Source organism: Pseudopipra pipra, chromosome 1 (genome assembly GCF_036250125.1).
Source record: "Pseudopipra pipra isolate bDixPip1 chromosome 1, bDixPip1.hap1, whole genome shotgun sequence".
NCBI lineage: Eukaryota > Metazoa > Chordata > Aves > Passeriformes > Pipridae > Pseudopipra > Pseudopipra pipra.
Genome location: NC_087549.1, coordinates 131,989,981 through 132,014,780, shown reverse-complemented (window position 1 = coordinate 132,014,780; position 24,800 = coordinate 131,989,981). Strand labels below are relative to the sequence as shown.

At 38.3% G+C, this 24,800-nt stretch overlaps 1 protein-coding gene across 3 annotated transcripts in view; it reads left to right on the top strand.

Annotated features, from left to right (window-relative positions):
• The window catches only part of ANKIB1 (ankyrin repeat and IBR domain containing 1), an 82,802-nt gene that overhangs the window by 17,557 nt on the left and 40,445 nt on the right, over positions 1-24,800 (top strand). For all 3 annotated transcript variants that reach the window (XM_064677708.1, XM_064677718.1, XM_064677699.1), the window contains exon 2: positions 14,147-14,415. In XM_064677708.1, coding sequence (XP_064533778.1) covers positions 14,228-14,415 — 188 coding nt within the window. In that variant the 5' untranslated portion in view covers positions 14,147-14,227. The remainder of the gene's footprint in view (positions 1-14,146; positions 14,416-24,800) is intronic.

Sequence of the window (24,800 nt, the reverse complement as noted above, 5' to 3'; positions counted from 1 at the left end):
GCCATTTACCTAGGTCAAACATGTTTTTGACATAATAGTTTTGGATCATCAAATTTAGCTGAGATTGTATCTTGCCCCAGATACCTTTGACCAGCCTTCTGGTCTGCCTTCCCTTAGCTTTTAGCACAACTGTAAGATAATGTCCAAAGAAATGTCCTTTTGTTTAATGAAAATTGCTGTTAAAAAAGAAAATTTTTAAAATACTTTGAAGGATTAATAATTCGATTATATAGGCTGGTTTCATAACATATGATATAGCCTCTATTCTAAACCAATAAAACAAAATCATTCCTGGTTTTCTACAATGATATTGCAATTATTTAAGATGAAAACCTACTGCAAACTGTTTGGCCTTGATCAGTACAAATGCCATTGGATTTGTTGAAGCACAGATGCTCTTTTATTGTTATGGCACATTTCTGCATGAACAGGGAGTTTTTTGTTTTCGGACATAATAAGAAATTGAAACAGTGGATGTGACAGTGAAATGTTCCAGCAGACACAAGATTTAAGAATCTGGTGACCTGAATGTTGTAGTTCAGAATATAAAGAATGGGGTTTATATGAAAGTTTTGCTATTTAAGAAAGACTGTAACAGACACATGTAACAAGACTTATAAAAGAACAATTAAAGAAAAAAAAGGTGTATGTTCACTGATATTCTTTGGGTGTGTAGCTGAAGTGTATGCCAGGCCAGAGTGAGCAGAAAAACTCCCCGGTTTATGCTCCCAAACTTCTCAGCAGTATTAGCTGTGAAAAGAACAGAGAAAAAGTGAAATTAAAAAATTCTTTTATTTCTATCATAGAACGTCTGCTTTATTTATTTGTGAGTTACATTTTTAATATAAATACGAATTTTAAAGCACATTTTAACATATATTTTTCTTAAGCTTGGCTGTCAGGAAGGGTAGTAATGTTAATCATTAGTTTATATTTCTCTTTGTTTCTGAAGGAAGCTTTCTTGTCCTGACTGGAGCATCGTATAGACAAGTGGCATAGGTACAAACTAACTGAAGAAGTTTCAGCAGAAGAAAAGTCATTATAAGAAACTTAGTCTCAGCCATTTCCTAGAAATAACAAGTGCCAGAATAAGGAATGTTTGTTCAGGACAATCACAATTCACCTACTTGTGTAGGCCCTTCATTAATATGCCCTTTAGTTAAAATAAACACCTACTAGTTTTGCCTTATTTGGCTTGCATGACAATGGCCCATGGATGATGAAAGTTTTGAAGTGTCCTTTCTCCTTTCTTTTTCACTTTCCACCCACTGCCTACTGCAGACAGTTTCACTTTGTTTTCTGCATTTTTCTTGCTCCTGGCAATCCAACCAGGCTTGCTGCTCTTTTTCCAGTACCTTATCTGGTTACCAGCAGGAGTAGTGAGAGCATAGGAGAAATGGCATAACTGCTGTTACTGTCTTCTCTGTCTGGCTTCATCGTGACCCCTGGATGTGATCACAGAGACAGCTCCACTAACCATCAGGCACCATTAGCTCTCTTATGATCCCAGTGTCTGTACAGTTACTTCTGGTTAAAGTTTCACATAAATAGTTGACAAACTTGTCAATTAAAGTAATAAAGATTTTATTACTTGAGTAATAAAATCAGACTGGTTCTTGAAAACTTTTCTAGTATTAAGCCTGTATAATGTTCAGTTTCATGTAATTTTGATGCCAAACAGGTCAGATTTTGGAAAAATAAGGGACTCTGGTAGTTTGCATTTCTCCTTATACTGTTTCTTGCCTTACATAGGAAAGGCCAGTAATAGTATTCCACAAAGAACAGCAGTCATTTGTATTGTATTAGTGTCTGCATCAGTCACTAAGTATGTTGATTATGTTAACAGGAGAACTTATAGAAGAACTGATAGAACTGCATGGCCAGCAGGTCGAGGGAGGTGATTCTCCTCTACCCTAACTCTGCTTTCGTGACATGACACTTGGAACACTGTGTCCAGCTCCGGGGTCCCCAGCACAAGAAAGACACAGACCTGTTAGTGAGTCCAGAGGAGAGCCACAAAAATGGTGAGAGAGCTGGAACACCTCTCCTATGAGGAAAGGCCAAGAGAGCTGAAGTTGTTCAGCCTAGAGCAGAGAAGGCTCTGGGGAGACCTTTTTTCAGCATTTCAGTATTTAAAGGGGATTTTTTTCAGAAAGAGAGAGGCTTTTACCAAGGCCAGTTTTGACAAGGCAAGAGATGTTGGTTTTAAATGGAAAGAAGGTAGGTGTGGATTGGACATAAGGAAGAAATATTTTATGATAAGGGTGGAAAGACACTGGAACAGATTCTCCAAAGACGTTGTGGATGCCCCACCATTGGAAGTGTTCAAGGTCAAGTTGGACAGGACTTTGAGCAGCCTAGTCTACTAAAAGATGTCCCTGCCTATGATAGAAGGGTTGGACATTATGATCTTTAAAGGTTCCTTCCAACCCAAACCTTTCTGTGATTCAAGCTCAGGTTGCTTTGGATTTTTTTAATAGCTTTGTTCTCTCTCTCTGTTTTCTTTGGCTTGATATTTATCTTGAAGCCAAAAATCATTGTCATGCAACAAGGTTGTGTTTCATTTTAATTACACTAGTGTCAAGAATATTCTTCATAAATACAAACTGTATGTGACATACTATAATCAAATTTCGTTATCCATAGCCTTTATGTAAATTATTAAACTGTTTGTGTGCAGTGGGAAAAACAGCCAAATATTTCAACAGAGGTGTTCTGGCAAAAGTTTAAAATAGTTCCTTAAGTTATGTGTTTGTTTAAATTAATGTTAGATTAGATCCAATATATCTTTTGCCATTTCCCTGCCAAAGTCAGAATTTTGCCAAGGGATATATTAAACATTTTATCAGAAGTGCAGCAGTTGCAGTTCTGGTAATTTTCTTCTCTACATAAGGTGCAAGTGATGGTCCTTGTCACGGCAGTTACCTGAATGGCTCATTCTTAGTTAGCAATGATGACTCCTGAGATTCTGGGAACTCGGCACCATGACGAGGAGGTTGCATACCTCTTGGACTAAAAAGAGTTAAATAATTCCTGAAGTTGTCTCTCAGAAATGTCATTAAATGCTTCTGAAATATCATGTAGAAAACGTATTTTGCTGTGGGAATCCATCTCATTTTAGACACACAATAATCTCCTGGATTCTGTGTTTAGACCTTAAATTGAATGTGTTGCTTTGAAGGAGTGCTAACTAGTTAAATTACCTCTTTGTTAAAAGGAAATTGATTTGTTCATTCACCTGAAAAAAATCAAGATCTCTTTGAAAGATCAGCGGGGTCACATTGTCTTTTAGCTTTACGCAGAACAAAACGAGCACATAAGAATGCTTCCAGGAAACAGTAAAAGTTATGTGCGTGTTTGTTTCCAGTCCGGTACGTCTGTGAACAATGTTCATCATCTGTCTCTGACAGCTGAATGTGCTTTCTTCACCTCCCACCTGAAAGCATGGAAACAGATACTCCTTTAATGTAAGCAGAGTATATTTTACAAAGTTTCATCCTATAGATATTTATGAAAAAAATACAATGCACCAAGTAGAGATTTACTCATATCACTCTTAGAAGTGTAGCTTGCTTAAGTGAAACTAGAGAACTCTGAAAAAATTGCATATTCCTTGAAATGTTGTATGATATTCTTTTCAGTGCTTTTGGTTATTTGGATAATAATAGAGAAATTACAGTAAGTGTTGCTTACTTTATTGAGAACATGCAACTTGTATCAGTGGTCTACAGATAGAGCACTGTCCTCTCAATAGTGTAGTTATGAGCCAGGAGTCAGTGGTAGGATACTGGGATTGTTGCTTTCCTCTGACAATCTGAAATACAGCATGATATTTTGGGAGACTGGCCATTGAAAAATCTAGATTTTGTTTGCTCACCTTTTTACTTTATTTAAAACACATTGTTAATTATGAAACCATTAGTTTTATGTTGAAAGGCACTGACTTCAGATATTCATTATTTCCAAATGCAACTGTATGCTTTTAGAAAGTGGTGGGATGATGCTTACTCTGTACAGTCTGATTGCAGGTGTCTGACCTTGTGTGCTACCTATCCTTTCATTTTAAGATCTTACTTGTAGCCCTATTGCATATTTACAAGCTCCAGAAAGAGCATGACCCTACCAACTGATAGTCTTTCACATGAAAAGCTTCCTCAAATGAAGAGACTTCTGCTTCAGGAAGATACTAAGGTTTCTAAATACATAAAGTATTTTCAGATTTTGCTGTGGAGGAGTGTGCTCATGAGCAGCCCTGTGTTGCCATCCTCTTTATTTTTGCTTTCTGTGAATATGCCTCGGCAGACAATAAGTTTTGTTTTCAATTTTATCAGTTTAACACCGCTGAAAGTGAAGTTGACATTAAAGCTTTTGACTGGCCAGATTCTACCAGAGGCTCTCCAGAGGGTTGTCTTTAGGCCGTAGTGCAGTTTCAAACTTATTTACCTGAAACTTAACATGGCTTTTAAAATTGTGCTAAGCTGAGCAAATATACTTGAAAAATACATTCTGGACTCAGTCAAGGCCAGGGTCAAGGCACATTGCAACCTGTTTAGATTGGTCAGTCAAGTTCCCCATAGGGTTTTCTGCATCTCTTTATGTTGCCGTCTTCATTCCTCCTTTCATGTTCTAGCTGTGCTCTGTACCAGTACTGGTTGTCTTTACCCTCCCTTTTTCTAAGCAGATCAATGTGATAGGAACATGTGAATTTCTTTAGATTTTCTGCTCCATACAGTGTCAGTCTGTGTGTCCCATCTGTCTGTTACTCTCTGAACCGTTGCCTTGGTTGTGGCTTCACTGTGGTTTTTTGGTCTATTGAATCTGATCTTGGAGGGGACACACTCTTGTCTTTAACTGAACTGAGCTGGGTTGTCACTTATCTCAGAGTCAAGCAAAGTGTGCTTGAATGTTTTTGGCAGAGAGGCTCCCATCCCAGCTGACACACTGGGCATGATGTGTGTATGAGGGTAAGGAGAAACTGGAGAAGCACTACGCTGCCTGAAGTGTGTTCAGGTGCCAACATGAGAGGCATTGCACTGGTTAAGAACGTTACCAGTCTCTTTTTTCATATTCTTTAGCTTATCACTGATGCCAAGTGTCCTGAGGTGTCATCAGCTGCTGGTACTTCTTTATATGGGCGCTGGGTGACACTTGTTCACTTCTCCTTGATGAAAAAGTGTTGTCAGCACTGGCCCGTGATACAGAAGTCACTTTTATAGATATTTATTAAACTGACAATGTTTTATGCACTGTATCAAAAGTGTACCATTACTTTAATCAGTGGAACAGTCTATAGTGAGCTTTTTATGATAAACCAAAGTGTGCTTGAGATTAAAATGCCGGAACTATCAAGCATGTCAGTTTGTAACTTGATTTAATCTAATAAAATGTCAAACATTTCTTTTTGTTCTTCTTAACCTTCTGATCTAGATAGAGGAGGTCTTAAGGTGGTAGTGTCAGTAGACTAGGTACAGATATTTTATGTTTTAGATTTGAGTAATCCACTTAACCTGCAGATTGAAGAGCTAGCACTATAAAAGTTCTGCTATATTTTATGACTGAAGCCTTAAAATACCATTAAGCTGTCAAAATACTATACTGTAGAGTGGCTGGGCACCACAACAGGTCTCCCCAGGGAAGTGTTCACAGCACCAAGTGTTCATGGCCTGACAGAGTTCAAGAAGCATTTGGACAACACTCTCAGGCACATTCTTGGGGTTGTCCTGTGCAGGGCTGGGAATTGGGCTTTGATGATCCTTGTGGGTCCCTTCCAACTCAAGATATTCTGTGACTCTCTTATATCACTGACTAAGCTATAGAAAATGAAATCAGATTATTAAGGCCCTGACAGATGGTTGCATTGGGAACAACTCCAAAGTGTTGTCTGGACTTGACAGAACTTTAAGGGTATTTCCTAAAGAACTTAGGCCTAGGAATGAATTTGAAATGATCTGCAATTACAGTTGAGACTAAAGGATATTCCAGGATGTAATTAGAGAATGATAACTCTTTTGTTGCATCTTACTAAATGGCTGCTCCCTAAAGATTAAAAAAAAAAAAAAATACACCTCAACAGATGCTCTTTTTAACTTGTGCTGCTCGATTTTTTCCCCCTGACTATCTGCAGGGATGCAATCTTTGCCCAGCTATCACAGTGTACCTTTGATTTGGATGCACAGTATGTCATCTCTCCTGCTATGTGTAGTTACCTACCCCACAGTGGATTTACCACATTTTGTTTAGATGATGAATGCAAGTACTGTAAACAACACAATTAAAATTAATGTAGCAATTACTTTAGCTCCATCTATGCAGAATTTTTTCTTAAACTCTTTCTAGTCTATGCTGCAACTGCCCCAGTTGCATTCCCGTAAGTGTATCAGTGCAAAGAAAACCAAAGCCATTCTTAAAATCCTTTTTTTCTCCACAAATTGGAATTGTGAAAGCAGTGTGTCTGAAAGAAAATACTCTAGCTGGATGAAAGTCTTTATGCCTGAGTCAGTAAGCCAAAGTCTCAAATTACTAAATTGAGCAATAACTTTAAGCCTTCAATTTGTGGCTACATATGCCAGCATAAAAAGATTGTAACGTAAGTTGCTAGACTATCTATCCCACAAGCATATAAATGAGGAAATAATTAATTCTCTCACTACCCCACACTATGTTTTATTCAAGTCAACTCTCAACATTACTGCCACTTTTCAACCTTGGTATTTAAAGCACAGAGAATGTTATATTGATGATCATTGTATGAAGAGTGAGATGTTGGCATAGCAATTATTTTTTTGTTCTGTACTTTGACTTGTAAAATGTAACAGAATTTGATAATTTTGAGCCCCGTTCACAAATGTTTAAAGTGGCAGAGACACTTTCATTATTTCCTGTTGATGACTTTAGAACTTTTGGCACAAACCTTAGAATATTTCAGTGTGTGACAAAAAAAACCAGACAGCAAAACCAAACAAAACCCTCCACCACCACTTTCCTGTAAGCAATTCCCAAGCTTTGCAAGTGTATTTGTTACTTAAAGCTTTTCAGAAAAGTTCTTCCAGATACAAGTATCCAGAGAGAACTATTTTTGCCCATTAATTAAAATTTGGCAAATCTTAAATCTTTACTGTAAACACATAAAAATTAGATTTAGCCTAACCTTTTCTGCTGAATCTTAATTGTACGCCAACCGTACATAAAGCAGGCATGCACATTTGAATGCCGAATTCTTAATTTTGTCCTCCTGCTAAAGTGAGCATTTTTTTTTTTGCTTTATGTAGAGGGGAAGGAGTAAATGAGGAAGAGAAGCACTAACAGGGCTTTTTCTGCTGTTTCTGGGAGACAGCCTGGTATTCTGAGAATTCTTGAACATAATTTTTGACTTGCTTCATTTGTGTTATTCAGTAGTGAGGATTAAAATTACCAACATCCCAACATGAGACTCATCCTAAGCATACCAAGTGATTAGGCTTTCTCCTAAACCACGAAGTTGTTCATGGCTCCCTTCTGCAATAAATTATGATTTATAATGTAGACTCTGCAGTAAATATTTTAGAAACTCAGCTTTTAAAAATGAGCTGTTCAACTGCAGTATCCAAAGCAAATAAAATAGCTACCTTTTGAGCTAACTGTACCTGAAGCAGAAGATGCTTTTAGGAATGCATTACAGTATTTCATCCTTTTACAAAAGCCTGGTGCTTTTGAAAAACAAGTAGTTTTGATATCTCCTTTCTTTATTCTTTTTGTGTAAGCAATTCATTATCACTTGTCTTTTGAAACATTTAGAAGCCATGTAACTTACACTAACTTTAGTCAACAGTATATTTTATTTTAATAGTATTAAGATTAAAGTATGAGGAGTTATGTAAAGTCTTACTTCTTTGAGCTTGGCTTGTGTAGCAGTTCCACTACAATGTTTTTATAGTTTACATGACAAGCTACTTAAGAAGTAGTTTTTAAGGTTAAGCTGCAAATTGTGTTCAAACTTTTTAGGGTTAAACTGTGGAATTACACGGTGCTACATGTAAAAAAATGGTTGCAAATGATTATTAGATGCAATCCTGATCTTTGCGCATTATGTAGATAGTACTTTTTTTGATGCAAGACATATATAGCATCTTCTTCTCTTGGTTAAACCTGAGTATTTTTTTACTGATTTTGATAGATTTTCTAAGCAGCGTGATGTCATACAGTCTGTCTCCTTTCCTTTTTTCATTCCCCAGGATTTAGAACAGCTGCTGTATGAACACGTGCTAGTCCTACATTCAGTGAGAAATTCTGCTTCAGTATTAAAGCAATTTAAATGTAAATTGAGAAAGGTGTGCTATCTCATGAAGGACTTGTGTGTTCAATATATGGTTTCTAAATGCATGTTAGAAGTACGGTGTTTCAAAAGTACTTACCTGATCCCCCTTGTACAATATTTTATCATTCATTACGAATTTCTAGCAAGCACCGTGGCAGCATTTCAAAGGAGAAACTCCTTCTAAAATGCTATTAAGTCATTGCACTTGTCCTTCTTCAAACTCACTTCTGTGATGATGCCCATGGAAAAATCAATAGTAATTGAGCAGCTGGTGGAACTGCTCTCAGAATCTCGTTGTTACCTTGCTCTACCCACGTCTTTCTTTATCCACTCTTTTCATCTCGTGCTCAGTCTTCAAGCTCCTATGAGAGTGGCTGTCTCTTTGTTAAATTTTTATAAAACTGTGATATCAAAGTGTTGCTTTTAGCAGTGCTAATAAGCCCATATAAATTAATTTTCACTGCCAAAGCAGAGAAATGTGATAGCCCTGATGGAGTTTATAAGAATCTTTCCTTAGACTTCAAGGTGGGTTATGAAACTAGTATTCTGTTTTTTGTTAGGCTGGAACTTCTGTTTGGCAATAGAGTAGTAAATACATTTTCTCATTTTGAATTGGATGGTTGATGTTTGGAATTCTGAAATAACTTGGGGTATATTTTGCAAACTTGCATTTAGTTTTTCCTATAATCTTTGGTGTAAAATGTAATTATATTTGTGGTTATGATAAATGTTATGCGGTTATGCTAAAGGCTATGATGTAGCCTTTCTATTGGCACAGAGCTTGAAGATTTGGTGAATAGGTCTGCCAACCAAACAAATGGTCTTCTCTTTGTCCTATGAAATTCTATTCAAGTCTCATTTTATTTAGATAAAATACTTGAAAATTGTCATGTTTGTGTGGTCATTTTTGTTCCACTGTAGTGTTTTGTGATACACCACATTAAAAAATAGCCTAAGGGTTTTTAATCCTGTGTTTACACAAACAGCAAAGCAAGACCAGTGACACTGACATGGCACACTACCCCTGCAAGCCTGGGAGCTGCTGAAACTGCTTTAGCAACACCTGTGTTCAGCCCCCCAGGAACTCTGCAGGTCCCTGAGACTGACTGGCTGAAAGCTTCCAGACCACTTCCCTGCCACCTGTTTCTCCCCCTTCGGGAAGAAATACATGAGTTACATGCTCTTCACCTTCAAAAATGTGAAATGAGAGGCTGAAAGAGTGAACCAAGTTTCCCTTCTCTGAATGCCTGGTTCCAGCATTGGCCTTGTTAGCTTTACTGTCCTCTGAGAACATGTAATGGATTGGAAGCTCTTCATGGAAAAAAAAGCTACACGAAGAGGTGCCAGACCGGACCCCTCTCAGCCATTTTCAGATCCATAGTTTTGTTGCATCAGCTGATACTTTGTCCTTTTTCTCCTTCACTTGAACTAGAGACTTCTTTGGTGGCAGATGCAGTGGGTCTGTTTGCTCGAAGATTAACTGAAGACTGCAAATGGGCAGATCTTGAATATTTTACAGAAGGACACTCATGAGCCACAGCAGCTTGAGAGAGGCAGCAGCTGTCACGTCTTTGTTTCTTCTGGACTTCTAAACACGCTGGGAGCTAACTGTTAGAGCCAGAGTACAGAGACAGCTTCTCCCCTGTCTTTCTGTGTTTCTGCTGGCATGTTTGATTGCAATTCAGAATAGAAAAAATACTACAGTGTGGCCCACCAAATTTCCGAAGCATAAAAGGCTAATGCCTGTTGTAGTGTTAAAAGATGAAAGACCTTGTGGATACTGTGTGAAGGTGGCAGGCATTAGTATAGTTTATTGTATCATGTGGTTTAAGTATGGAATTGCTTTCTAGGTTAGTTTTGACCCTGTCACTTCTCTCCTTGCATTCTTCCAGAGATAGGTTTCTTGCTATCACATCAAATATAAGCTGTTTACCATCACCTGAAGGGCTTTCATTAACTATCCCCATTCTATCATCTTTCATTTTATTTTGATAATGTGATGGTTATATTTACATTAGCCATTTGCTAAATTTTCATTACCTCTGTGTTGATTCTAGGTTTTGTGTCGAGTTTACTTGTGTTTGTTCAAAGCCACATCATAGCTTTGTCTCAAAATCCTTAAAATTCTCCCTTTTCTTTGGCTTGAGATTCATTTCATTTGGAGTCTGGTCCTGTTACAGAAACAAGTTTTTTACTCTTTTTATTTCATTTACCTCACTATATCATGTCTGTGTCATATATAGCCCTTTATTGGGCTCATAGGCTGTAAACTTTTTTAATGAAAGCAGATATCACTACTTTGTTCAGTGACTTACACAGTACAGTCTGCATATTCCTAAAATTCCCAGATGTTATGATAATGTACATAATACTTCAAGCAATGTGCCTACAACTTTTATATTATTAGTCGTTAAAGATGGTATGATGTTCTCATATACTCCATCAAAATGAAACAAAGTTAATTTGGTGTTGTAGTTCCTGATTACAAAATGGAGTCTGCTTCGCCATTATCTTGAGCATGGAGTTAAAAACCCTTGATGCCACAGCTAGGCTGCTGTGGAAGCTGAACTACTTGGAAAAGCTCCAGGAGGCACCTAACAAGTCAGTAAAGGCAGGCAGACTAGCAAAAAAAGATAAAAAGTTGTTACAATCAAAAAATGCGTGAAGGAGTTACTCTCCCAAATAAGGTATGCCAGGCAGATCTTGTTTGGAGACTGGGAAACCAGCCAATGGACACTCAGGGCCCATCTTGGTACCAGGCGACCTTTTCTTGGATACTGGTGAACTGGCCAGTGGGCATCAGGGGGCTACCATGGGGAGGGTATTTAGGGCTGTGCCCGGGGACTGTGGGGGGCTGTTTGAGGACTGCTGCAGGAGGGGCTGCCGCACTGTTACCCTGCTGCTTTGGCTCCTTCCTTGGAGGATACAAGGCGATGCAGGAAGAAGCCCTGCAGGGATCTACCTGCTTCCAAGCCAGCAGCACTTCATGGTCCTGGTAACTCCTGTCCTGTGCTTTTAACAGTTGCCCTTAGCTTTTCCTACTTTTCTGTCTTCCTTCTTTCTCTTTGCTCCTTTGTGTTACAAAATAAAGTTGAACTATCGTTTTGGGATCCAGCATCTGGACTCATTTGTGCCTTAATCTCACTTCTGGGAATGTTTTAGAACCTGGTTCTCCTCTGCATCTAAGCGGATTGGAACAGATGTATAGAAGAATCAATGAAATGTACAATTTTGCCTTTTCTGCACAGCAGTAACTTGAGCTTTTTAGTTCACCCCACACAGACCCTCATTTCTCCCTGCCTAAATCCATTCGGATCTCATCTTCAACATCTCAACAGTACCACCCTGTCCCCAATTTCTCTCAGATTGCCTGAGGGCACCATCTTATCTCCTTATACTCTCAATGCTCTCTCTCATCCCTACTTAGGTTTGTTTAATGCTCCAGTTTTGGACAAGAGGCAGCATGTTCTGCAGCTGATGCAAGCTATACATGTGCTAATTTCCACAAATATATCTATATAAATACATGACAATTGATGTTACCTTCTAATTTCAAATGATGGAAGAAGCTTTTGTGCTTTTCTTAGTGTTATGGGCACTAGTGGGATCATTATTGATTTCCATGAAGATTCTGATATCTTTCAGGCACTTGCTCTCATCTGATTTAGTTTCTAGTCTTGAGAGATGGTAGATAGGGATTGACAGATGATAAAATACCATATATTAAACTTTTTAGCAAACTTTACTGAAAATCATTCTTTCAAGGTGTTTTTGAGATCCTAGCTGTTAAAGGTAATATGAACTGCTGATTGCTTAAGAAGAGTGTAGATTTTTTCTTGGGTTTGTAGACTAAAGCCTGAAACGATCCAGTATTTGGAGTAATGCAGGTGATTTTGCATCTGAAAACACATTAATCTACAGCACTGACATCTGTGGTGCTCTCATGCTCTCATGCAGTGCCTTTCTTGAAGAATATAAATATTAGATCTGCATAGTATCTGCATGTTTATATTTTAAAACATAGAGATGACAGAAAGATACAAAATTATGCAGAATCCTTAGTGTGAAGAATCTAGGCTTTTGTTTGTGTATATAACTAAACATGTGAAACGTGTCCATTTGCTTTTAGATGAGTACCTGCTTTATGGTTCCTTCTTTAGGTAACTCTGGTCACAGAGGAGAGCATGGGCAAGATGTTTAGCATGTGGAGTCAGCTGATTCGGCAGTGTCATTGTTACCTCACAAAAGCTCAAAATCAGGGTTGCCTTACCAAAATTTTATAGGAAAAAGGAATGAAAATGGAGGCCACCAAGGCCACATCTCTCCTGTTTGAACAGACCAGACTGCACTGGTGAGATTAGGATGAAAGTCGTCTCTTTCCTCCCCTTCATGAGGTGATCTTTAAGAGAAACTATGGAGAGGAATTAGTGCAAGACTCCTGCTGGTAGGGTCTCTTGCTGAATGGGATCTGAGCAAAGCCATAGTAAGCCTGGGATGCAGCTTGATAGGTAAGTGCATCAGGGTAGCTGTGGGAGATCAGCTCCAAGGAAACAAAAATATTTCATTGCAGGTCTTCCCCAGGTTTCCCCAAATCCTTTTCACATGAATCCATAGCCTGATTCCCTTTGATTTTCTGCAGCTCTATACCCCTTGCATTCCTCTATTTCTTCTGTGTATAAGGCTGGTGGGGCAGCAGTTAACTGTGTTGAAAAGCCAATGTAGAAATAGATGCTTTGAGATAGTCCCAAGAAGTTGAATATAAGGTACTGGGCAGCTCCTGCCCTGTCTAATTATATCTGCATGTACAACATAGTAAGCCTTAATCCCCTAACCTGCTGTGCCTGGCATATTTGGATCCCAGCGTGTGCTTTTTGGAGTGAAAGGTCTGGCAGGGAGCAGTCTGGATGGGATGACTCATGCACAAAAGAGAGCTCCTAGAAGGTTCACTGTGCTACCAGCTGCAGCCTGGTGCTAACACCGCTGTCTGTCCCCCTGACAAAAACCAACATGTGCTCTTTCCAGCTGCACAACCGGATAAGCTTCTGCTGTCCTGTCTCATGAGCGGAGATGCTCTGTCCGCCCTGCCTTTATGCAGCTCGATCTGCTGATTGCCTCCAGGTAAAGGTGAGAGGCTGGGGAGCATAGCAGCTGGAAAGTACTTTGAAGTATTTGTAAGGTGCAGTTGGTTTGTGCCAGTACAAATGTCAGGCATTGTGTGGCCCCATTCATTATTGGTCTACATGTAAGGGGTAGAGTTTAAGAATCTGCTAAGGAGAACTATTAAGATGGGGCCATGATAATTCCTGTGTTCACATGCATTTGTCTTGCTGGCACAGAAGGGTACTGTTTACACCCACCTACACAAGCACAGGTGCTTCAAGCGCATTTTTACATTATTTTCTTTAATTAAAAGTTAAATTGATGTCTGCTTTATTACATGCTTTTGAAGAATTTTACCTCCTTGTTTAAGAATTTTACTTTAGATCTACTCTGTTTCTGAAGTAATTTCTAATTTTTTATTAATTTCTCATTCATGGAAATTCATTTTTCATGGCAGTCTTCTAATACAGATGGATATTGGCCATTTATTTCTTTTTCATGTGTTCAAAGAGTATAGGTAGTGAAGATATTTACACAGAGAGGGAGATGGCACAATTTGTCAGGGAAATAATCTCTGAAGAATTGGGAATTTGTGTGTATTGAAGTAGAAGGATTTCAACAATTCATGAGGAGAGCCTGCAGGCCCTATGTTCTTCTTTTTCACCTGCCAATTTGCAGTGCTGTAGCTCTGGATGAATTCATCTAGGAAAGAGTGTTTAACAGAATAACTGAAATATTGTTTGTCTCTTTTAGGCTGTGAAGCATGTTACAGAACCGTACAACAAGTGGATGAAGGGGAAAGGAAGAAGTGCCCTTGTTAGCTAGGATAGCAACATGGGAAATACAACCACCAAATTCCGGAAAGCTCTTATAAATGGAGATGAAAACTTGGCCTGCCAAATCTATGAGAGCAACCCTCAACTAAAAGAAACTCTTGACCCAAATACTTCTTATGGAGAAACGTACCAGCACAATACTCCGCTCCATTATGCTGCGAGGCATGGAATGAACCGTATACTGGGGTAAGAAGGGTTTGAAGTTTTGCTTGGGTGTGAATAACTGACCTAACAAATGCAAGTGTCAAGTAGGTTATAAACACCTGATGTGTGTGTGCATAGATGTGCACATATATGTGCATATGTATGTGTGTCTTGCACCACAGAGTTTGTAACATGTTCAAGTAGTAATAGAAAACATGCAAATCAATCTATAATCAGAGACTGGTATAACAGTCATCAGTTTTATTTTTAGTATCTGTTCCTTTCTTGTAGCATTAGTCTTAAGCAGTTTTAGCTTGCTTCCTGAAAACTCATATATCACAGTTCTTTGAAAATAATGACTATTCCACCATTCTTGTTGTGTTTTCCTGTCTTAAAATAATCTGTTTGCAAGACCAGATGGATACCATACTGATTGTGACTACTTCTAGCTGTCACAATATATATTTATTCTTGTGTTATTCAGGCAGCTTTTACTTTTCATGTTGGACAATAACAGTGAACATTAATATCTTGATAATGAATAAGTTCATTATTGCCATAGTCAACATGGACAGCAATCCCTAATGTTAGCTGCTGCCATTCTTCTGTATTTTTGTTAGTGCTCTAAGATCAGTTAAAGATTAGCATCTTACCCATGTCCAGACATTGCAGACACAAGCTATTATCGTCTACTGTTTTGTGAAGCTAGTACCAAGCAAACACTGCTAAACCTCTTCTTCAGTAGGCACTAAGTTAGAAAGAATTTCATAAATATTCTCCTCCTTTTATTGGGAAACAGAACAGAAATAACTGCTGAACTGTGTTATTGATAATATTCTCTTCATCTCTGTGTTTATATCTACTGATGGGCCTGTGGTATTCATAATGTTAGTTTCATACCTCATATGCTGTAACCTTACTTGCTATCTGGCCTCCCACCATACATTTTTCCTCCGTGTTTTAGATTCACCTAACAGGTTTTCATGCTTTAGAACTCTTTCTTACCTTGATTTCTGCTAATTTTAATCTGTTTGCATTTTCAGAGAAATTTACAATTATGAGATGTCCATATATTTATCTCTTCATTAAACATTTTAAATATATACCACCTAAGGAGTCTTTCTGCTGTGCCTTTTGCAACCAGACGTGTCTATCTCGTATTGGCCTTATTAGCCACCAGCGTGCTTGTAACAAATGTGGATAGAGCCTTTCCCAAATCTTCGTTCGTGAAGCCCAGCCATGATGATGATGAAGCATTTTAAATATTGGAGAATCTGTAGCTACACTAACTACAAGCTCTAGCTGTTATTTGTATGCATACCATATAATTCAATTTTTCTTTAAAGGCTGAAATTTATATTAATGTAAGTGGATACAAACTGATGTGTTTACAGTTTACTGTGTGAGATTTTGTTAAAATAGAGTAGTGTGGTGCAGTTATTAATCCACCTTTTGCATAATAAAATACATTGAGTGAGATATTCTGGGGTGTTTAGAAATAACCTATCTGGCAATGCTGAGGCAAAGGGACAAACTCCCTGTTCCCACATGTATGGTGGGTGGTGACTGTCCAAAGACGCGGTGAAAGCACAGACACCAAGTTTGCAGTGAAATGGAGCTGGGGACATCCTGGTATAGTGATCTCAGAAGGGACGAAACAAGAAACTGGAAAAGAAGTGAAAGGGTCATGAAGCAAAACTCCTGACTTGGACAAACTTGGTGTAATCCAGCATGAAGAATACTGGCAGAAACTTAAGCCAACAGAACTTTCTCAATGATTTCAAGCTGCACAGTTGTTATGCAGCTTCTGAGTCATCTGGTTGCTATGCCTTTCATCCAGCATTTACATCCCAGAAACTGGATCAAGATGTAAAAATGTGAATATTTGCAGTTAATTTCTTTTCACAAGACTTAGCAAGAATGTGTTAAAAAATGCTAGGATTATTTCTTGATCATTTTTCTTGAGTATCATAGAAAACTTAAGTACACTAGGAATGTTGAAATAAAAAATCGGAAACAGACATTCCATTAATGTATAACTTTTGTTTGGTCTGCAGCCCTAAATAATGCTTACCTGACATATCAGTTTGTTTTAGCAGAGCATTTAATGCTTAAAAACCAAAAATCGCTGGCCACAGCTAATGAGCACAAGCAAAAATTTTCAAAGCACTTGATCTCTGGTTGTCTCAGTAAGCTCATCAGAGAGAGGAGCCCCCTGCTCCAAGGCTGGCACAGGATAACCCTCCACCCCATCTCCTGGCCGTGACACCTGGCAGGAGGAGTTGACAAAAGGGCATTGTACTGGGTTTATGTGACAAGGTTTTGATAGCAGGGGGCTGCAAGGGTGGCTTCTGTGAGAAGAGATCAGGAGCTGCCCCATGCCGGACATAAATGGCTCCAGCCAGCTCCAAACCAGCCCCACCACTGGTCAGAGCTGAGACTGTCAGTGATGGTGATGGCACCTCTGTGATTACATATTTAAGAAAGGATGAAAAATGCTCTGCAGCAACTGTGAGGGAGGAGTGAAAAAAATGTGAGAGAGACAACCCTACAGACACCAGACCAGAGAAGGAGGGGGAGGAGGTGCTGGATGCACTGGAGCAGAGATTCCCCTGCAGCCTGTGGTACAGACCAGGGTGAAGCAGGATGTCCCCCTGCAGCCCATGAAGATTGATGGTGGAGCAGAGATCCACCTACAGTCCCCGGAAGAGCCTGTACCAGAGCAAGTGGATGTGCCCTGAGGGAGCCTGCAGCCCATGGAGAGCCCATGCTGAAGCAGGTTCCAGGCAGGAGCTGCATAGCCTGTGGAGAGGAGCCCACACAGAAGCAGGATTTCTGGCAGGACCCTGTGGGGGACCCACACTGAAGCAGTGTGTTTCTGAAAGGACTGTATCCTGTGGAAAGAACCCACACGGGAGCAGTTCATGAAGAACTGCAGCCTGTGGGAAGGACCCACGTTGGAGCAGTTCTGAAAGAGCTGTATCCTGTGGGTGGGACCCCCACTCTGGAGCAGCAGCAAAAACAGCAGAGATGAAACATCATGAACAGATCACAATCATCATTCCCCATCCACCACTGCTTGGTGGGGAAGGAGGTAAAAGAGCCAGGAGTGCAGTTGAGCCCAGTGGAAAAGGGCTTTCAGTTTTGTTTTTATTTCTCGCTATCCAACTCTTCTATTAATTGACAATAAATTAAATTAATTTCCCCAAGTTGAGTCTGTTTTGCCCGTGACAATAGTTGGTGAACCATGTCCTTGCTCTTGTCCCTTGCTTTTTTGTTGTATTTTCTCCCTGTGTCCTGTTGAAGAGGGGGAGTGAAAGAGTGGGTGGGTCGGCATCTGGCAGCCAATGGAGGTTAATCTACTACAGGGATCAAGGTAGTTTGGGGAGGGACATGCTTGGGATAACAGAGCAAGGGCTAGGAGGGGCTGATGATAATAATAAAAGATATGTAGCACTCAAAGGTGGATTTTGAGAGCTTTGTACAGCATAAAAATTGGTCTTATTCCACTGCAAACATCTATCATGTTTCCTTATGAATTAAGGTCTTGACAGAAGATTCATATTCAAGAGGATAGTTCAAATTTCATTCCCTAAATGTATGTAAAGATATTACAGAGAAAGCACAAACAGGAAACATGTTTTCTCTAGAAAATGCAGTCTTTAGATGATCAAGCACATCCAGTGCTCTCAGGCTTTTTTTTGCCTAAGGTACATTTTAGACCATCTGACTGCTCAGGTAGAAAGAATTGCTATCACTGTGGAAAGTTATTCACTAGGGTTTGACTGTTGGCGAACCACTCCTGGGATACAACAAGAGAACAGACTTTTCCAGCAAGTGGCTGAGATGGAGTGACTGGAAATCACGAGGACCTACTTGACGTTGAAAGGAAAAAAACCTACTTAGATAAACTGTCATTTCACAATATATGTGGTGTGACTTTTGGTGTTGCAGCTTTGCTGGGAAGCTTTTTGGATCAGTGACAGATTTTCTTCATTGTGTGTTTCATACTGCTACATCTGAGCACTTTGTGAGTATTCAAGCCAAAAGTGAATGATTGTAGCAGTTGCTGCTGGTCTTGTGCTGAAGAGGAGGGGGGAGGAGGTGACAGAAACATGGGGCTGTCGGGGGACAGGACAGGCTTGTGAAGCTGATTTTTTTCTAGAATAAGAAAAGCAAGGGTTTCCAGTTACAGAGATCCTGGATATTGAGGCAAATGCTGAAACTAAAAAAAAAAAAAAACACCCCACCCCTTCTTTTAACATTCTTGGTGTCTGCCATTGCCATTTAGTTATAGGAGTAAAGGAACTCTGGCACTGAAGGCATAGCTAAGCTAGCCAGGGAGAAACACTGGTAAATGGGCCCAGGGTTTGTTTATAGGAAGTATTTCTTGTTTCATTGCTGTAATTTGGGAAGTATTTTTCACTTAAGTTGAGTGACAGAACATCAAAATAATGGTGGTTTCCTCTAGGCTGATATTTTATATATTATATATTTATATATTTTATAAAAACTTAAATAAATATGCATCTCTTGGAATTTCAGCTACAGTCCTTTTCTGGCTGTTTAAGAGGTTTCAGAAATGACTGATCTAAGCAATTGTAATGCAATGAAAAAAAGTGTATTGAGATTACCAATATGTTATATAGGGTGAATTTGCCAGAAAACTTGTTGACATCAGAGGGAATGTTGCATTTGTCACAGCACATTCGGGACTGTCTCTTCCCGTGCCAGGTTTTGTTGGCTTTTATTCTTTTTGCAGTTGAGTTGAAAACTAGTTTTGGATGAATTGGAGGGACATGTGTGTAGATTATTTTTCAGAACAAGATTTCTTTGAAGTTGAGAGGATATTAGAAGATTTTTGTGCTGCAAAAATATATGTTAAGGAGAAGTACTGGAGAAAACCCTGTTAACTTCTTTGCAGATCATCTGGCATTAGAGAGGTCCCGTGGTTGCTTATTTTCAGATAAGGCTGAAGCTGCTCTAAATTTCAGATATTATTTTTTCTGGAGATGGAAATCAAAAAGAGGCTACTTCACTGTTTTGACTGGCAGAAGTTCTGCGAATATTTAAACTTTGAGATCCAAATTGACCTAAATCATTTGTGCTAAAATCTTCAGAAAGGTGCTGCAAATCATATTCTTTCTTTATCAAATTTCTGAACATCTATTCAACACTTTGCCAGTAAGTCTGATGTTCCCTTTTAAATTACTTTCTGTAACTGTACTTCTGATATAAATGTGAGCAAAAGAAAAATAGTAAGGTTCTTAGAAACTCTTTGTCTAATAAGGACAAATGGGAAAAATATGGAGCTATTAATCAGAACAACAGGATTCCAGGGTAAGGAAATTTTTATGAAATGTATGGATGTTTTCAGTAGGTTGTTCAGAAAACCTGAAGGAGTCTTTGAGTCTTTTTTTTTGTTCTTCATGGTAACTCTTTGAATGACTAAATTTTCTTGGTGTTCTCCAGGCAATTTTAAAACTCGTTTGGGAAAAAAGATTATGAAGGCATAATAGTTGACTAAACTTCTTTCCTAAAAGTAGTTTTTAAAAGTTTTGACTTCTGAATTTAGTATAAAAGATAGCTACCTAACTATATTCCCTTTCTCCCACATAACAAAATAATTCTGTCCTGTTTCAATAACTTAAAATTTATGATACATTATAATATTTTATCTGAATAGTTTATTAGAATGTCATTCTCTAGATTATTCACTTTGAACAACAAAAAGCAAGCTTCTTTTTAATTATCAACAATTACACAGATAAATATTTAAAATATATTAGTATGTATGTATGCATTGGAAATATTCATGCTAGGCCCCCTTTATAGTCAGTGTGGGCCTAGGTAATAATCTAGTCAGAATGATTAGTGAAGGCAACAGCACAATTCACGTATTGTGAAGTTGACCATAAAATATTTTAAATTACTTGTGTGCCAGAAGTGCCTGTTTCTTCCCATTGATTTTAAAGGGAATTTAAGAGAACTGGATCAGCCACAGTTGTCTGCACTATAGGTTGCCAGAGCTGCAAAGATGAATCTTATCCTACATTATACTAAATGTGTAAAATCAAATAGTAAGCACCTGCAAAGCTGTAAATTGAACTCTTTGGCAGTTTTACAATATGAGACATGAATGCTACTTGTGGGAGATACTGCTTGTGATATAGTGAGAGACAATAAAATTAAGAAGCCTTTAAAACTGAGCAAGTTCTTACTGTGACTGAATCCCCACTGGAGAAAACTGCCAAAGACAGAAAACAGAGGGGACGCTTGGAGGAGCAGCTACAGACAGGGAATAGCAGCAGTAGCATTTGGTAGGTTTCTCAAAGGCTGCCACCCACTTGAGCACTGTCTTCTAAAGTACAGTAAGGCAGGTTGAAAAACTCAGACCCTTACTTGACTGACTTCCTTGGGGTTTTTCCTGAAGGCTCAAAATCTCACTTAAAAGCCGTTCTCCCTGACTAGGTGTGTGTAGCTTCCCAATGTATCTTCCCTGGTGCTCCTCATGACTTCCTCACAAAATCCAAAACAGTGGCTAGACTTAATCCTAATAGTCTGACCAACAAGCAAAGCTCATCCAGTCAGCTGCTATGTTTTCAGGTCTTAAAACTGGCCTTTTTTCTATCTGATTTCTGGTTATTTTAACCTTAGTAGGTTGAAGATATGTGATGCCTGTGGAATTTGTTGCTCACAACACACACAGCCTTGCTCTCCAGTTACAGCTACTACTGTTGAGTATGTTGAGTTATTGCCTCTTCTTGCTGCAAGGTGTTTCTGCACTGTTAGGAAATTGTTCTTATTTTTCTCTCCTTGTGGAAATCAGACACTGCGAATAAAATTGCTTTGTTAGTGGTGGTGAGATGCAATAGATTAGTGCAGCATGCTATTAAAGATTGCTTATTCTGTGTTGTCTGTTCTCCTTAGTAGAGCCTTTGTGAACATTTTACCACGGGCAAAGTAAAATTTTATTTGGGTTATACTGGAGTACATCTTTGGTCCTTCACAGCTGAGATGACCAAATCTTTATTTAAACTAATTTTGTTGCCAGGTAGAGCTTGTGACTCTGTCGAGTTGATTGGTAACTGCTGAATCATTGTGTCAAATGGCTTAACTTCACCCTAGGGTTAGAGTCACACGTGGCTTCCTTACCAGAGAGATTTGTTGACTCAGTAGTTACTGGAATAATGACTGAGAGACTTGCAGTTTCTGATAAACAGAAGTAAATTCATCAGAAATAACTCATTAACTTTTATACCTAAATGCAAAATCCAAGCAGAATATTCAGTGACATTGTATATTGACCCAGTTTTCCTTTTTGTCAAAATTCAGACTGTGGATGATTTGATTATTTAAATTTGCAAATTTTTTTCAATTTAACATAATAAAGTTATGTCATTGAGACATTTAAGGAAAATAAAAATTAGTGTCATTAAAGATCAAGCAACATACAAATTGAAACAATTTTACTGGAGGGAGAGATAGAGGAAGATGAGATAATTTCTGTAACATTCATAGCTTTTAAGAAATAGAAGTGATGCAAAGCTTGTTAGTATTTGCTGTGGAATTTCATAATTATTGCTGTATAAATAATATCAACACTAGATGTCATACACTGCTAAGTAATTTACAAGCTGATACTTAGATAGTAGTCCCACTCAGAAATAGAAATCTGTGTGTTTAAAAGGTGAAGATGAATGCACTCATTAGTAGTTTCGTGTTTATTATTTCATCTGACATTTTTTTGAGACCAGTTTAAAAATAATAGTCTCACAGTTATGTGAGAAGAGAATTCAGCATGGATGGTCTTTTCGGAAAAAAATGGGATTTAGAGAGAAGGCTGGAAGGCTGACACCCATGTTCAAGAATTGGTTCTAGCTGTAAAGAAATGTATATAAGAAAGGACCAGAGACAGAGATGTAAATCACATGGATTTTACTTTACAGAGGGCTGTCACAAAAGCTGCTGGTAAGCAGCCAGGTCCAGTGGAAGCCACTTCTAATTTGGCACTCAGCTCTATTTCTTTTGAAATCTCACTCAGAATATTGAAATAAAATCCAGAAGTGGCATGGGATCCTGGAAACAGTATTATGACCGTCCAGGGGAAGGCCAAACTCAAGTAGCTCATAAATAAATCAATAGATTTCTGGTTGCAAGTAACTTACAGATGTTATTGATACATTTTTGCATCAGGAATTGTTTAATTCTGTGTTTAATGCTGCTCTTCATCCTAACAGACATAGGAACTATATATAAAGCATGATTTTTTTTTTAGCCCATGGTAAAACAAATGTAAGGATTAGCCAAGTTTTGTGTTCCTTACTTTTGGTGTACACTATCTCTGGATCTGTGCTCCACAATTCAGTTGTATCTCCTTGCCACTCCTGCACATTGTGCCTCTTGCTTTTTTGTGTTGTACAAAGCCAAAGATTGCTATCTCTGTACAGAAGGTCATACTTAATCATATTTGCTGACACAAAACCACTAAACCAGAGAAACTTTTCAACCTGTTTGCATCTCTTTAGTAAAGAGCATACAAAGTTCTTTATTGATGCATATTTGTATAAGACCTTTCTTAGGTGTATTTTAGCTGATGGGCTACTCCGTTGACATGAAACAGTCCAGAAATGGAACTCAGATGCGGATGCTGACCTACTTTTAATCATTTAATAGTCTTTTGGAAATGAGCTATTCGGAGAAACCATAGGTGAAATTATAGCAATACAGTGAAAAAGATGGTAAGGCTTTTTAGAGCCAGTATAGGAGAGAGTGAAGACAGTGCTTGCATTCTAGGTAATATTTTTGAATGGAACGTTACGTCAAGTCCGTAAGTGAAATTGGCCCAGAAGAGCACATGTTGAGAGAGTCAAAAGATTTCCATTTAAACCTGAGATTTCTCTGAGTAAAAGATGTGATTCATATGTTGCTGTAGTTTGGACTTGCTTCTCAGATTGGTGATTTTCTCTGAAAATCTGCAGAAATTGAGTACTAGGAAATTATTTGACCTATATGGGCAGATGTACCATACTTGGTAGGAGTCATATGAATGGGAACAAATGGAGGCATTTCTATTTAAGAAAAATACAGAATTGGAGGCCGGAGTGGATTACTCGACATAAGGGACCTTGGAATGTCTGTGAAGATTTCAAATTTCAGAAGGAAAATTAACTCTTCACAGACTTCCATCAGCAGTGGTGACAGTATCATTGACAGCCTCCTGGATGCTTTCTTTGCTCTTAGTCCAAATTATCACTGGTATAACCTTGCACCTTACTACAACAGGATACTCCTAGTGTTTGTGGGAATTTTGGTAGTGTTAATAACAGTTCTTAGGCAAGGGGCCAACTGAATTAAGGCTTACAAAAAATCAGGATAATTGTGGGTTTTCTTTCATAGTCTTTGTTTTACAGTAGGAATAGTCATTCTCTCCTGTCCAGGTTTTTACTGATGCAGGAGATTCCTAGGCTGTAAGAAAGACTTAAGAATCTCAGTGAAACAGAGAAGAAACTTTAAGTACTAATAAATAATTTTCTAGCACTATATAACAAATAAAAATATCAATAATTATGTTTACTCTATGTGGCTTTCAACATCAGGTAAATAATATACTCTTCACAAAATGATTTAAACCAGTAATGACTAAAAAGATTTCTTCAAGTGCTTGCTAGTACTGTGGTTGTTTTGTTATACTACATTTGGGAGAAAAGTACTTTGAGTTAGTGCAATAATCAGCATTATTCAATGTTTAATGCATTAATATTGTCCTACTGTGTTGGAAGCTGAACATTCAATAATTGTATGAATTAATTCATTGCATATGAGTTTTAAATTATTGGGTAACAGGACTTGGCTCTTCTGTTTGTTGTTATAACTCACCGCTTACCTATACTTCTCTTAATGCTCTTAAAATACTTTTCTTAATTCTCATACTTCTCTTTAGGCTATGAGCTTTAGGTTTATACCTTCACTGGAGTTTGCAGTGTAACTTTCTTTAGCAAGCTGTACTTAAAGATCTGTCCAACCCACGGAGCAGAGGGGATGTTGTGAAAGGGAACCCTGTGCAGATTATTTTGCATTATTGCTGCAGCTCACCTTTTTCTAGTACCTTACTTGTCTTGCTTAAAGCAACAGTGTAATTTTCTGTGTAGTTTGTATAGTATACATAAGTGCTTTGCATTCAAAAATCGGTACATTTCACTGTTTTTGTTCATTCAGACATGCTTTAGTCTCCAGCTGTCAGAACTACCTTTATAATCTCATTTTACACTAGTTTTTATTTTGGTTTTATTTTTCCACACATAGGTACATTTCCGTATGGTTTTATGTGCATATATATATAGCACTGAATCACAGAATGGTTTGAGTTGGAAGGAACCTTAAAGATCACCTAGTTCCAATGATGTATGTCTATATATAGCTATAAT